The 16,176-nt window shown below is 37.7% G+C and overlaps 1 protein-coding gene and 1 long non-coding RNA gene across 3 annotated transcripts; one reads left to right on the top strand and one right to left on the bottom strand.

The window, feature by feature from the left end:
* Nucleotides 1–86: 86 nt before the first annotated feature.
* LOC120315326 lies at nucleotides 87–4,112 on the top strand. Of its 2 annotated transcripts, none has more exons than XR_005558659.1 (2): nucleotides 87–622; nucleotides 3,364–4,112. It is a non-coding gene; the product is annotated as an uncharacterized LOC120315326 (long non-coding RNA). The 2 variants fall into 2 exon arrangements; XR_005558658.1 differs by having other exon boundaries at nucleotides 497–622; nucleotides 2,919–4,112.
* On the bottom strand, nucleotides 3,493–15,955 carry LOC120315325 (ketosamine-3-kinase-like). The gene is made up of 6 exons (XM_039359499.1): nucleotides 15,604–15,955; nucleotides 12,409–12,560; nucleotides 11,504–11,595; nucleotides 10,971–11,053; nucleotides 9,538–9,660; nucleotides 3,493–6,340 (listed from the first exon to the last, which is right to left on the bottom strand). Exons 1-6 carry the CDS (start codon nucleotides 15,742–15,744, stop codon nucleotides 6,002–6,004), a joined length of 930 nt encoding a protein of 309 aa, XP_039215433.1. The 5' UTR covers nucleotides 15,745–15,955; the 3' UTR covers nucleotides 3,493–6,001.
* Nucleotides 15,956–16,176: the final 221 nt, after the last annotated feature.

Genomic DNA, 16,176 nt, shown 5'->3' with positions numbered 1-16,176 from the left:
GAAGAAACGGAAGAGAATAGGAATGAGCCATTACACTAGCTTACGTTTCCAACCGAAATCCTGGAAAGAAGTCTCCAGAAGGAACTATCCCAGTAGAGTGAATTGCATATGCTGAGAAAAGGAAATACCGATGTCTTCTGCAGCAAAAGACCCATATAACTCCTTAAAGACTAATGTTGATTGAAACTAAAGCTTCGATGGAATAGTACATTTAAATCTGTGGGGTGCCACAAAACGAATTCATTGAATATAACTGCCTGGAAAGTCCAGACTCCAAAACTTTAACTAACATCTGCAAAGGGAATAATTACTGAGAGTCTTTAACAAACTTCACTTTAGAGCTAATTATATGATCAATGCAGCAAAAATATCAAAAGAAAAAGTGGTTTGGCAACCTCAAGTTAAATTCAGTAAGGATGCTCATTTGGAATGTAATTGAATTGAAATATAATAAAGGAGGCAAAGTCAACTACTCCCCTGAGAAACATATTGAGGAAGAATACTGTATTTCACTGAATGCCAGAACATAAGGCATTCAAATAAAAGGAAATGTGGGTTTAACAGTATCTTGCTGCATCTAAATCAAGTAGTTTATGGATAAGCACCAAAAGATGAATTAAAGGTAAGTCTATTATACCCCTGGGCTTTCAATATTGCAGAGCAAAATTATAGTCACAAAAAACAGCTATTGGATATAGTTTGTGCTTTATAAAATTTCCATCACTGCATATTGGAAGAGCAGCAAGGGTACAGAAGGAGTGCAAATCATTTGAAAGCAAACTTTAAAAAGCCATCTGGGTTAGTACATCCATTAGCTTTCTAAAAACATAAAAGGTAAAGGTTTCCCCTGCTCAATTGTTTACGACTCCAGGGGGCAGTGCTCATCTCCGTTTCTTAGTAGAAAGAGCCAGTGTTGTCCAAAGACATTTCTGTGGTCATGTTGCCCACATGACTATAGGCCAAGGCACACACAATCCTGTTACCTTCCCACCAAAGTGATATCTACTCGCATTTACATGCTTTCGAACTGCTAGGTAGGCAGGAACTGGGGCAAGTAACAGGAGCTCACCTTGTCATGCAGCATTTGGGTCTCAAACCCAGGCTTTCTGCTTTCCAGCTGAACCATTGTGCTCCCAATATGTCTAAAACAATACTGATACCCAATGAAAGCTGTTAAAATTATAGTTGGAGGTGAGATGCAGCAGATAAATTGTGACTGTAAATCGTACATCAGATAAATTAAGTCTAGTCTAAGAGCAATGTGTGGTACCTCCAGGAGATGTAATGTTTAAAAATACTTGTGGGAAAGTATTGCAGTAGATAGGTAGCCTGGTTTAAAACCAGTGATGGCATAGTACTTGACCATCCTTTTGAAGTAAGTGCTAAGATGCTTGAATTGGAATATTCTGCTCCGTGAATGCATAGTTGTGAATATTAGGATAGTATTTTGGGAGAGAGTAACATTTGCCACCTCAGTGAGATAAGACTGCTGGGTTGGTTGCATCAACATATAAAGAGTAAGGACATGCGCTAAGACTTTGTAAACTGGCCAAATGTGCAGATACTGAGCCTAGGGCAAAGGGGTGTTTTTTGTATTCTTTGCACTCATTAATCAAAAGATGTTATTACTATCATACGACTCCAAGCTGTGGCAGAGATTGAATGATACAGAGCAAAGTACAAAAGTGAGGACTGTTTTATTCATATATATTGGGTGTGTCTATTTTTTGTTACAAAAACAAAAAATGGGAAAGTAAAGCATTTATCTGAACTCCATCTACTGTATCATAATTCCTAACCTTATGTTTATTCTTGATATTCTTTTGTTACCAAAGAATAGAAAATAGCTATGATTCCAATGTTATTTTTATCACAAAAACACAATTTTCAAAGTGTAGGAAGAAAATCTCCATGTCATCTTACCTGATTTTCCAATGAACCCTGAGCAGAATGCTTGCTTTAGGAGGATTTGTCTGGGCTTAGTCACGTGAGAAGGTGGATTCTTTTGAATATTCAGCATAATATCTTTTTCCATGCCATTCTTTTAGTCCAACATTTTAAAATATACTTTTGAATCATAACATAAGGATAGTCCTCAGCTTACAACCACAATTCAGCCCAAAATTTCTGTTGTTAAGCAAGACAGTTAAGTGAATTTTGCCACATTTTACAACCTTTTTTGCTACAGTTAAGTGAATCACTGTTACATAGTTGTTAAGTGAATCTGGTTTTCCCATTGACTTTGCTTATCAGGTCACAAAAGTTGATCACATGACACTGCAACCTGGTACACCGTCATAAATGTGTCAGATCACATGATCATGGAGATGCTGCAATGGTTGTAAGTGTGAAAAACGGTGAAAGTCACTTTTTCAATGCCACTATAACTTTGCACAATCACTAAATGAATGGTTGTAAGTAGAGGACTACTTGTATTTTAAAGACAATCTATGTAGAGGCAGATACTATTAAAATTAACTTCTGGGCCATTGTTCAAAAATATGTCCAATGTTAAAATGTTTTGCTTCATTCTGTAATTGTAAATTTGATTGTCCTCCTTTAATTATACCGTAACTTAAATCCCTTCTAGTCTTATCTTACTATTTTTAAGAATTAAAAAGAAAACATTTTTCCACGTGGACTTCATAAAATCAAAATTTTTAATCACCTTTTGCTGTTTATTCTAAAAAAAAAAAACCCTTTCAAATCCTACATTGGTATTTAAAACTTCTTTCACTAAGAATTGAAGGAAACTCACTCAGTGCTATAACACTTGTCAATCCAAAGGTTCCTAAATGACTGAAAAGCAGTTAGTAAGCAACTTCTGAAACTGATTAGAAAAGGAAATATGTGAACTTAGTGCTGTTTCAAAGATACCAAACACAGCTTGAACAAAGTAAGTATTTCCTCATCTCCAGGAACTGTCAATTTGCCAGTGACCACCATCTTGCAGTCCCCTCTTGAGGAGCAACTGTCTGGAGCACTTCATTCTGCCATGGTGTTTGGTTGTGTTTGTCATGGAGCTGATTTGCGTCCACCATTTCTTCAGAAGAACAATTTTGTAGCATATTTTTTATCAGAAAATACTCTTAATTTCCATTATAATAGTTTGGAATAATCTTCAAGCATTTGCTTTTAACTTTTTCCTAATTCTTTTTTTTTTTAAAGTTTACTCAAGTCAAAGTCTAACCATGTTAGACTTTTTTGGTAGATGTCCAACTATTTCCATATCAAAGATTACTCTTCTTTTACTGCTGAATTATTCCTTATTATAAAAAATTTCAAGGGAATATTAGTTTTCTTAAGCTAGAATTCTCCATCATAATTTCAAGAATTTCACAATATTGTAATTACAAATAATAGATAAGAAGATTGAAAAGAATTGGAGAGATAAGCCAAGCTTCCTAATGCCTACCATATACAAGTGAGTACAATTTGAATTATTCTAGGTTAATAATGTTTTCCAAATATTTTAAGAAAATAAAAATGAAATGCTCAGGAATATATTTTATTTGAACAATTACAAAGGATGACAAATAGCAACTTCTTCTTTAAATTCAACACCTAGTGATATTGTTATGCAAAATGAGAAAGCGGAGAAACACAGACTATTGGAATTTTTAAAAATTAAAATAACATTTTTTCCTTAATGTAAAGCCAAATAATATTAATTCAAAGCCATCAAAAACATTCCAAGGTCTGTATGAGCATACATTCTAGTAATCATGCCTCTCTACCTACCTGGCAATTTAGAATGGACAGCCACCAAAAAGCAACATCTGAAAGAGCAAAACCCATATTCTAATTGTTTGCCATAAAGATATATATTCTGCAATACATTAAATGCAATCTTTTGGTATGATTTCTAAAAATAATGTATTTTCATATGTATCCTTTCACCCAGACCCACATATTTTGTTTTCAAATGTTTAAGGAGTTCTGGATCTATTTACTATTCTCTAGAAAACTCTTCATCAGCATTCACAATTGTTATAAATCATGTTGGGTATATCCAGTACACTTTTTCTAGTATTAGGTATATTGATTCAGCATTCCTGCTGCTGCAAACTAGAAACAAACAGTAGCAGATTCATGCAAATGCAAAAACTGAGGTGAATTAGTAATGTAGTAGTAAAACTTTTCCTTCTCTTTCTAATCTCCTCTGTTAAATGATTCCCACAGAGGAAAGTGATGCTGGACACGTAAAAATTATAGCTAAAATTAATTCTCTAAATATGTGTCCGGGATAGTAAGCCCTTGCCTGACTAAGGAAAAAGCAACATAAACACTTTTATTAAAAGATTCAAGAATTAATATGCTATCATAATCTGGATTAGAATTAATTTTGCTACTTTTTTTAGTTAGACTTTATGCTGTAAATGACAGACTAATCAACTAATGATTTTTTTTCTAGCAGGAATATTTTATATTGGGGGGGGGAATGGGAAATAACCATATTTTTCAGCTCAGCAGCAGTGAACCATAAACACCCTCTGGAAAAATAGTATTATGAGCCTAACTGGTTGCAGGATACTACAGCCAACCAAAGTATTAAAATGGAAGAAGATATGTGTATGTGTGGAAGGGGAGGATCAATCAGGTACTGATTCCTTCCTCGTAATCTAAGGTCTTACCCTTGCATATTAATTTTTAGTATTTAGTGTTTAGCATTTTATCAGCACAAAGATTGCTTCATTTTTATCAATACTCAAAATAGTTCAGAACAAGCTGCAAAAATCAGCCTATTTTAACTTCAGCCTTGCATACAATCCCAAAATTTATCAGCCAAAACTACAATGGCTGGCTAGTTTCTGGGAGCTGTAGTCCCAGCTCAGTTGAATGGCTTCAAAGAGAAATGATTCCAGAAACCAGCCCGAGAAAGTAACTCAGAAACAGATACAGCTGCCTATAAATAAACTTAATCCATGAATGTACACTGTACAACACAAGATTAGGTCCCTTTTTTTGGTAGTTAGGAATATACACCAGCTGGAGCCTTACAGAAGGAAAACAAATCAGATCATCATGCAATTGTAGTGTGCTTGGAATTTTGACAACCAGAGCCATGCTAACACTACTCACGGTAGTAACAACAAAAGTCACCTAGGCTGCATCCTATCAATTCTAATTTTAGCTTAGAACATGCATCTAATGTTAAAGCAGCTATAATGATAATACTGAAATATAAGTAATATTATAAATATTGAGAGTAATCTTAGCTTCATTGCACAGTAAGAAAATTCCAAATATATTCATATATACTGTACTATGAAAGAAAGGTCACTAACATCTCTGATTGTGTCTTTATCATTATTGTTGGTTTGTTTTCCCCTTCTACCTTGCTGGCAAAACATGTATCTAAACCAGGGGTCCCCAACCCCTGGTCCGCGGACCAGTACCGGGCCACAGCATGCTAGCAACCAGTCTGCAGAAACAAGCAAAGCCCCATCTGCAAGATGCAGGCAGCACACAAAACCTCTCTCCATGGAACCAAAGGTGTCAAAAGGTTGGGGACCTCTGATCTAAACTATTGTCTCAAGAGCAGTTTTCTTTACTGCCACCTATTAAATCAATTCAGTGGTGTCATCTTAACAGCAAAAAGGCCTTCATGTAAAGGCCTTCATGTAAATCTCGGATTATTTCCCCCTCAGCTCTTTCATAAACTGTTGTTACCAGAATACCAAGCTTGGGACATAGTGGGATTGATCTTCAATTATGGAAAAGGGATAATAATTTAAATTATAATTAGTGGAATATAGTAATTAAAATGTTGAGTGGGATGAGGAAATTGACCCAGGGAAGCTCACTGGGTGACTTCCAGGCAATCATTATTTTTCTCTCTGTTTCTCCCCTGGGTAAAAATTGGAAGCAGAGCTATGTGTCCCACCAGGGGCTCCTGGATGAAAGACTGGATATAACCCTTAATAAATTAAGTATCACAGATCACTGCAGCTGAAAACCAATGTATTTTTCCAAGCAGAGCTAATAAACATTTCACAAATCATTTCACTAGATTTTTCATAATATTTATAGATGACCCCCTGTAGCCTCCACCAAAGTGATTCCAATGGTTCATGTAGTGAAATAGTTGATAAAGCTTGAGCCGTTTATCAAAACCTGGTGCTTTGGGGATTTTACCATGGTAAGCAGAATAAAATGAACCACTGAAGCCACCAAACATCCCAGCAATTGCCAACTCATACTCAGAGTGACCATAGAAAGAGGCAGGATCAAAGATAATAGGGCCAGAATCATCTTCAGCTACATTTCCTCCCCACAGATCCCCATGTAAGAGAGCAGGAATTATTTTCAGATCACCAAACAAACTGGGTATCTTCACCTAGACAAGAAAGAGAAACAAATAATAAGCTTGGATGGAGAAATCATCTATTATCTTAGTAGTCATTTAACTATACAGTATTTTTAAGCAGGGGGGGGCCTCTAGGCACACTAATTGCAGTATTCCTAGTTGTACCATTAAAAGGGCACATTAGTTTTACTGATTTTATTGGGAGGTTTTTTACTAGAAAAAACAATGGATATAGTATTAAGAACAGATAAATGATAGTTTAAAATCAAAAGTGAAATGCCCTTAAAACCTAGTAAATAAGATAAGAGAATTGCACACCAAAGTCCCACTCCAGAACCACTAAGTATACAATAGATTAGGATTGCATTCACATAGCATGCTATGATCTTTTAACCAGAGTTTATTAAATTTCGGTCAGCTAGGTTCACACAATCATGATTTGCAACCCAGACTACGTACGTTCACAAACATGCTAAGCTCCAAACAAGCAACCTGAGTTTCTGACTTTACATGTGGGTAACTCTTGTCTGTAAGTCACTTAAAATGGCAGAAGGACTTGAGCATTTAAATTTAATATTTATAAAAGACTTTTTAACATTGAAGACATAGCAAAAACACAGCAGGATCGAACACTTTTTCTTATTTATATAATATGAATGCAGTAGCAGCTGTTCACTGGTTTACTACAAATTTTTGCTATATATGTTATGTACGTAGGTGCGTAGATACTACACAGACATATGATTTTAAACTGAAATAAATATATATGTATTATTTGTCCACTGGCTATAATAAAAAAACAGTATTACTAAACTTGAAAAAAGACAGAATTTCAAGCATATAAATGGAATATGGTAATTAATGGAGTAAGCAAGCAATAAGCAAGTACCCTTATAAAACATTTTCCTTTTGGGGTTAGCTATCATTCTATCAGTCTGACTACTTTGGTGCTCAAATTATTATTTATATTCTGCTAATGTAAAAGCAAAAAATAATCTCTGACTGGTCTTTCAAAAAATAAGAACACCCCACACACAAACCCCTTAGAAAACAGCATTATATGGATTCATAGAAAGTGAAAAAATATTAATTACAAACAAGGGCTACTAAGAAAGGAATATTAAGCTTCAAACCAAAATCTGCTTATCTCTAAATAATTCCACAGAAGTTGCTCTTAACTAGGTAGAATGTGTTATGAATGGGCTGCCCTGCAATAAACAGCTGTGTAAGAACCCACAAGTGAAATGTATAAGAAGTGGCATCTATACCAGTTTGACCCACTGAAATGGTTCATAATAGATTTGAGAGACTAAATCTTAAAAAGGAAATGGTTTTCATGTTTTACTTCTTATAATTTTTAAGAAAACTGATAGAAAGTATTACAAGGTAAAGGAACTCTCATTAACCAGCTTGTGTAGAGCAGGGCTTTTCAACCTTTTCAGAGATTGTACCACTTTTAGGATATGGAAATATTCAAGTACCACCAGTCGCCTAGCAGGTGGGCGTGGCTTGCTCGACGTCACTCACTGGACACAGCTGACTTGAGACAGCTGGGTTGGAACGGAACAAGTTACACTGGCTAACTCGATGTGGGGGCAACTCGGTGCCCCACAAACTCGCCTCCCCAAACTACTAGTAGCCAAGCGCATGTGCACGCATGCACACACACAAACACAAACACACACACACTGCATTCCAGGTTGGGGGACTTTTATCCATAGAGGAAGGAGAAAGCCTTCTCCCCAAGCCCAGGCATGATTGGCAATTTGCTAGCTCATATGTGGATACACGTCTCCAAGCTTGGAGTGTGTGTGTGTGTGTATGTGTAGCATGCTAAAAAGATTCTTTTCCCAATCTCAGACATTGTTGGTGTTTCCCTGTCCGATGCCCCTGCCCGGCAAAGCAGGAGGTGGAGGACATTTGCAGGAAGCAGTTTCCTCCGAGTCCAATTTCTGTCTTGACAGATCTCTGGAGAGCAAGCGGATGTGGCAGGGGAGCAGCACTACCAGGTCCTGCACAAGGGAGGTTGGCCCTTCTCAAAAAGGAATTCCCATTTCCAATCGCACGTGGTAAGGATGCTGGCTTGTTGGGGCAGCCTTCCCTCACACAGCTCCCCTGCCACCCTTTTCTCCAGAGATCTGGAGGGGAGACAGAGATCTGGAGGGCAAGGTGCAGCTTCCACATTGGCCACTTCTGCCTCTCCAAGCCCTCTTCAATTAATCATACATTATATAAAAATTAAAACACAGCCAAAAAGAAAACATAATTAAATCACTAATTACAGCTCTTCACATATTTTCTGGAAAAACCACCTTTATTGATATTAGGAAGAGCAAACCTTATTAAGGAACTCTTAACAAGAAAGGAATTGAAGACTCCAAAGGGTCTTGTTCTTTCTAATCTGCCTTCCCTTTGAGCCTTTAGTTCTCATTATTTTATTATTATGTATTTAAGAAGATCAAAGGCCTCCATAGCTCAGGATACTCACCTTAAAATTAGAACCCAGAAAAATTTAGTTAATCCACAATATGAAAAATAAAGATAATGGCGGCGGGTGAGAGCACCAGGGGAGCACCGTTTTGCAGAACAAAGCGGGCAGAGGTACTTGCAAGTCCCACCCCAGCTATGGCGAGGAGCAGTGACTGCATCTATGCCCATGGGGCAAGGAGAAGGAAACGGAGGGGCGCGGTGGCTGGGCTGCCTTCTGGCCCGCTGGATTTGCGGTTTTCCTTTGATTGGGGGCTGGGATGGGGCAGCCCCTTGCTGTCTCCAGGGCGGCCCCAGGCCAAATGTAAACATCTTGCGGGCATGTCTATCCCCTCCCTGTCATCCTCTTGTCTTCGATGTAGCTGCAACTGACTCCTTTCCCCAGGCTGGGCGCAGCTTCTGGAAGCGCCAGTCAGCTGGAGCCCGGTGCAGATCCTGGGTGCTCAGCAGAGCCCTGGCAACACCACGGCTGCAGCTGGATCTCCCACAGGCCTGTGCTGCATTGCCGCTGCTTCAGCTCATCCCCATGCTACACTTTTACAGTTTTCTTTACACTTTTTCAACCCGTCGTAAGTGTACCACCTGCCAGGTGCCAACATACTACCAATGGAACGTGTAACACCGGTTGAAAAGCTCTGGTGTAGAGGACTCACCGTTTCATACCACTAAAGCAGTATAGAAACTGTATTGCTCTGAAAATATATGAAGATGCCACTTCGAAATTCCACAGAGATCACTACCTGGAGTTGAGCCCAAAGCTCTCTTGCTTCTCTGTCTCCTGAATTCTTCTCAATCAAATCCATCTGGGGCTGAATTCGTTGCCTAGTAAAGAAATTTACCCAGTCTTGTTGCCAGTCATTAACCTGCAAATAAAATTTTTTGTTGGTATCCTTGCTATGTTTGTCTATCAAACGAACATAATCATTTCCATTACATTCTCTGTTTTAGTCACATTTTTGCAGCATCTGCACATTTGTAGCGTTTATAATACTAATCAATGAACATGAATCTATCTCTCCAAGTACATTTTTGGGAATAAATTCCAAGAAGAAATCAGATAGAATATTTTGTTCATTTCTTCTCCTATATACCATCCCAGTAATTCCTAATATTTTAAATAATCATTTCCTAAGATTTTGGATTGTTGCCATTGAGCTGCATTGGTAAAGTAACATCCTAAATAACATCTAAAGCTTGGCTAATAGAGAACATTCTTGCACAGTAGCATCACATTTAAATCACATTTTGAACTCTACTGCATGAATTAGCTATTACTACTGTCATCCCCTTAATTGCAAAGTACATCTATTTTTCAGGGAAGCAGCAGCAATGACATCTGCCATTCTGTTACCACAAAAGGGGGATCAGGCAATATATTGATGATACTAATATTGTATTGGACTCTTTATACCAAATCGTACTTCCCTAAGTTATCTCTTAAATTATTCATTCACACACAAAATATGCACTGCTTCAAACTAAGTAGGGCACAGTAGCATACCTGTCAGTGCATCTTTCAAAAAAAAAATCTACACTTCTTTTCTGTGCTCACAAAGCAGCCAATCATGTGGAGAGACCAACAGGATGTGAAAAAGTACTTTGGAGCAAGTGTGGATAAATGTCAGCACTCAAACACATTTTCCTAGGATCACAGACCTTACCATGTGCACCCAAGAAAAGATAGTTTCTTTAAGGTTTCACTTACAGCAGGCATGTCAAACTTCCGGCCCACGGGCCAGATGCATCACACCGAAACTGCACCCACCCCATTGCCGACAATGGGGAAAAAGTCACGATACGTCGCACAACATCATATGATGTCATGAGTCTGACATGCCTGACTTACAGGTAGGCTGTGTGCACCCATACCATTCAGAAGCACCTTTTTTTTTTTGTTTGGAATTAAAAGTCCTGCACATCCCTAAAATGTGCATATATTAGTTCTATGCAGCACTTTAAATAGGTGTTCCAGTATAGGTGAGGGTGTGAACAGTGCACCTCTCTGCAACTCTTTGAACAAATATTCCCTTTTCAGGTTTATGCAGCAGCTGCAGAAGTAGTCACACCATCCTTGGAAAAGGCAGGGCTGCTTTAAGGGTTTGCAAACAAGTATGTGTGTCTGAAGAGTAACAAAACAAGATTTTGCAAAGCAAAAGAAGACAATCAAGCCTACCTGTGGAAGGTAACCACAACAAGTGACAGAATGAAACCCAAACTCTTCCACAAACTGAATATCCGTCTGATTTTTACTTTTACCTTGAATGGAAAAAAGATATAGTTTACTACTACAACAGATAAATACTCTAAACACTAGGTTATTTTGCTCTTCTCAATGAATCTAATTCTTCTAAATAGATGCAAAAATAACTGAGATTATGTATGTATCTAGGTGAGTTCAGGCTACATATTTTCATATTTCAGGAATTATATAAATATTGCTCTTCAATTTCCCTCATTCATTTTAACAATGAAATAAGTTATCATTACTGAGGAATAATGAACATTTAAAAGATGGTTCTTATGAAAATCATATTGACAAAGAACATCCTTGTTGCTATTGACCATCTTTCTATTCAAAAAAGAAATTTTCTAGGGCTCTACAACCAGGTTTTGTAGTAGATAAAGCAAAGCTGTTACAAGCATTCACAATTCAACCTACAATACATTTCTGGGATTTAGAAATTCTCAAACAGCTAAACCATTTACCAATAGTGTTTGCATCTTTCTTCAACTTTTCCCCAAGCTTTTGATTATGAAGATGAAGATCACCCAGCTGAATCCCAAGTTTTTCTGCCTGTCTAAAAAGTGAGAACAAATTATTCTTATCAGCTAGTGCCAAATTAACAGCCTGAACAAGAATTTGGTTTTTGTTCAAATGACAATGGGTATTGTTAATATCCTGGTACTTGCTGGATCTTCCACTGAGGATGTATATCTTAATCTGACTGTAGTGTTACTTCAAACTTTGGTTATAGTACTGTTAGTAGTTTTCAATATTTTTAATAAAATGTTATATATTTTCATAATAACAGGGCACTCAAAAGTAATTCATTATTTTATTAATTTACTACTACTACTATTTTCTCTACTATATAAAAGCTTTTAAAATGCTAGCATAACTTGGGTACAGACCATCCTATATATTCTGGTTTCTTAATATTGCTGTCTTCACAAACTTGAATGGATCAACTGTAGCGGTCAGTGATTCAGGCCTGCTGGACTTCCTGGCAGTGAACTGCCAAAGCTTAGGCCTTAGGCTACATGACTTCATAGCCACACCTCCCTGCCCCTTATTTATTCTTTATCCAAGTATGAAAACCTCATGAGAATCTAGAATATGTCCAATATTTGCTTACTTTTCAGTTAACTATTGAACTGAGAGTGCATACAGTACGCCCATGTTTAACTTAGGCTTGGTTTAATCAATTAACCCAATTTTCTTTGTTCCCACAATGAACTGTAAATTTACCATAAGAGATAGATCTGTCTCAAGGTAAACTAAATTGTAGCAGCCTAATCTGTGACTCATGGAATCATACAAGCACAGCCTAAAGCTGGTTTAGGTCCTTTTTATTTTTAAAATATCATACATTTTGTCCTCATAACTTTACCTATTGAGACTTCTCATGTCCAAGTGCTCCATCACAAATAAAGCACCACCTTCTGACAAATCAATAACTTTGATAGGTTTAGGAACTTTCACAGTCTGTGTTTGCAGAATAGCAGCTAAACTTGCCATTTCTCCATCAAACATTCTTCTGGCCTATTGAATATAATAAGAAAAAACTATTAAAATATTTCTCCTGTATTGAATAGTAGCCCTTTCCAATGATCTACATTTTAAAAAATAATACAGTAACTTCCTCACAAATTATTTATTTTATTCAGAATAAATATAAATGTCATATTGTACAGTTCACATTTCTTTATGACCCTCCAAATTACACTAAAGAGATGAACTAAGTTTTAAAACTGAATGTATATTTATTAAATGGAACATTTCTGTATAACACAGAAGAAGACAACTTTGTGGAAACATAACCACTCAAAATAGGTAGTTTCTAACAAACGAAGAATATTCCACCATTCTTATTTATGAATCGTTATAACATACCAGGTTTTAAAACAACAGCTCTATCTGTTTTATACAAGTAAGTTTAGTTACCATAGTACAATATTATATTCTTGTTCAGTGTGTGAGACTTCAGGTTTTGGACATACTCTCCTTCACATCTTCAAAGCTGAAATTTCTCATAATGTTATTTCATTCACGCAACCAGACCTTCTATTTTTTGCTATATTATTTCATTTTACATGCTAAGCCACAAGTATAGGAACTTCATTAAATTATTCCCCAATGAATCTCATTTATTAAAATTTATTAAAATCTTGATCAGATTTTAATCAATAGATGATACACAGTAGGGAAACCTACTGTATTCTCAATTCTTCAAGCTTACCATACAAGAATGTGTTCTGCTCACATTCTATTCATTTCTCTATAAGCCAAAAGAAATATTATTTTAAATTTAAGAAGATCCTTTACAAAAGCAAGAGTGGACAGAATAAAATAAACAAAATCATGTGTAAATGCCTTGGAAATTTTGGGAGGGCAACTTCAACAAAAATACAGCTGGTGATTTCTCCCCATCTTATTAATGTGTACAAGAATCATACTTGTATATCTGTTTGTGTATGTGCATGTGTATGTGTGTGCATGCATATGTAAATACATCATGTCTAATGCTAGAAAGAACTAATTTGGAATATGATTAAGGCACCAAGCTAGAAACCAGGAGATTGTGATTTCTAGTCCTGCCTTAGACACAAAGCCAACTAAGTGACCTCAGGAAGAAGACAATGGCAAAGCACTTCTGAAAAACCTTGCCTGACTAGAGAGTATAGTCAACAAAAGTCAAAGAACTGACTCAAAGGTTTGTATAAATAGATGCCAGAAGTTACACTCAAAAAATAAGGAAAAAATAAGTCATTTACAGGAATGGAATTAACTACTCATTCAAATTAATTGCTTATAAAAAGAATTCTATTTATAAAATTAACTGATTTCCTTTGCACATGCAAACCACTTACACACAGATACATGCAAGCTACATACACATATTCCACTCTTCCTTTCCAGCAAAAAATAAAAAAATAAAATAAAAACCAGGATGGAGATGGGTTAGGAAACACAGCAGCTCCCCTGGGAAGACAGAGAAAAAGGAACCACAGAAATAACAGAATGAAACAAACGGAAGCCTATGTAAGTACAAAAAGGACTGAGTTCATCAGGCAAGAAATCCGACAGGCAGCAACTAAATCTTTAGACTGATCTACTAGTTCAAATGACCCAGGTCCTCTGTAGATCTGCAAACTACAAGTCCAGAAACATGCTACTGTAATCCATCCCTGACTTAACACATATAATTGAAATTCAAAGGTCTCAACTTTTGCATTTCTGCAGGCTGTGCAGCTGGGAAATCTTCAGCGGATACTATTCCCAGGAAGTACTGTCCCAGGAAGTACTGTCTCCTCGCTTCCTGTATTCATGTAATGTTCTTTGATGTGTTTACAGTACAAAGTCCTACTCTTCAACAGCACTTAAACTAGGGCTGCATCTAAGCTGCACAAATCTGAATAACTAATAGATGGTGGCCAGGAGTCCCACAAATCCTGACTCAAAAACATCTGTCTCTGAGCCATGGGTTACATGCAGTGGACAGACCCCATGGCCATATAAGCTACTAAGGTGGCCTTAAATCTAATAATATATTTTTTTTAAATCTTCATTGCCGAGTTGAAATGCTATCTATCCACCGTAAGCTGGCAAAATAGTATACCAGAATAAGTCTTCTGTTGCTTCTTTTTCCAGTAATATATTTTGGAAGAGATGATATCTGAATAGGGTAGAAAACACTAACATACTATTAGAATCTCCATAGACTAATACTAACATAACTAAGTAACGACTTAAGCCTGCGTTTTTAATGACTGGGAACTAGACAAAGGTAACCCTCAAAGAGATACAGCAGAAAGATATAACCAGTACATGTTTATGTGAGTTAGGTGTAGTCGACTTATAAGAGTTCATTTAGTGACCGTTCCAAGTTACAACGGCACTGACAAAAGTGACTTATGACCATTTTTCACACAACCATTGCAACATCCCCTTGGTCAGGTCATGAAAATTCAGACTTTTGGCAACTGACTCATATTTATGACAGTTTCAGTGTCCAGAGATCAGATGATGACCTTTTGCAACCTTCTGATGAGCAAAGCCAATGGGGAAGCCAAATTCAGTCACTAACTTAATTAACTGGAGTGATTCATTTAACAGCTGTGGCAAGAAAGGTCGTAAAATGGGGTAAAACTCACTTAACAAATGTTTCACTTAGCCACAGAAATGTTGGACTCAATTGTGGTCATAAGTGTACATGTATAGGATTATCATGGCTTATTCTATTAATCCAGTTTCAACACAAAAAAACTAGGGCCCGGGAACATCTGCGGACCAAACAAAAAATTCAGCCTATCAATACCTCCCCCCAAAACTTTTTTTTTTTTTTTCAGGGCAACCCGGGTCTCCCAACCTGCCTCCTCAGAGGAATGCCTCTCTGTGGTGCTCTTCCCATGGCTTAAGCTTTCAAAAGCCTCACAAATCCCCTCGCGTTCTCCCCGTTACGAGGAAAAGCCTCGCTTGGTGAAGGAGCCTTAGTAGAAAACCTCAGTCCACCAATTAACCACCCGGACTAGGCGCTCCTGTTCCAGCCTAGGATTCCCGCTTTACCCAGTCTGTGTCCTCCCACCTCGGCCTTGTCGTTGCGCTTCACGTAGACCTTCCCGTGGTCAGTGTGGAAACTCTCGCCGTGGCTGATGCAGCCTCCCCCCGAGTATCCCGCAGGCCGAAGCTCCGAGGTGCCAAGTTCTCGCCGCAAAGCCGCCTCCATCGCAGGAGGTCTTGGAAAAGCGGGCCACGCACCGACCCCGCGCCTCTCTGCAGATCCCGAGCCACCCGCCCCGCCAACTTAAGCACAATGGCGATGCCGAGCGCCCGGAAGACGAACACCGGGCTCGGGGAAAAGGCAGCGCCTCCGAAGGATCCAGCGGCTGCCTACATCGCTGCAAAGAAAGGAAAGCTGGTCCTGAAGCGTTGCTCCTTATCTGAATTCGCACTAGGAACCCAGCTTATATAATTATAATTCGGAAGAAGCTAGGATCTTGAAGTAAACCAAGAAACCACATTGGTGAGCATCTTTTAGGACTAAGTGGTAGCACACACACATAATGCTAACTCATGGTTGTTGATTAATATTTCTTTGATTTTCACACTGCATGTGAATCAAGTCTGGACCAAAGCAAAGCAAGCTTCACTCGGACTT

This window comes from Crotalus tigris, unplaced genomic scaffold, assembly GCF_016545835.1.
Source record: "Crotalus tigris isolate CLP2741 ecotype Arizona unplaced genomic scaffold, ASM1654583v1 scf7180000019078.1875890, whole genome shotgun sequence".
Taxonomy (NCBI): Eukaryota; Metazoa; Chordata; class Lepidosauria; order Squamata; family Viperidae; genus Crotalus; species Crotalus tigris.
Note: the sequence above shows the minus strand (reverse complement) of the source record. Positions and strands in the feature narration are given on the sequence as shown.

What these genes read in the sequence shown, in the direction of transcription:
- LOC120315325 (XM_039359499.1), bottom strand. Translation starts at nt 15,744, where the DNA reads ATGGAGGCGGCTTTGCGGCGAGAACTTGGCACCTCGGAGCTTCGGCCT. An exon ending in GACATGAGAAGTCTCAATAG is followed by an intron (nt 11,596 to 12,408) that starts GTAAAGTTATGA and finishes CTCACTTTTTAG; the next exon opens with ACAGGCAGAAAAACTTGGGA. An exon ending in AGCTTTGGGCTCAACTCCAG is followed by an intron (nt 6,341 to 9,537) that starts GTAGTGATCTCT and finishes TTTCTTGTCTAG; the next exon opens with GTGAAGATACCCAGTTTGTT.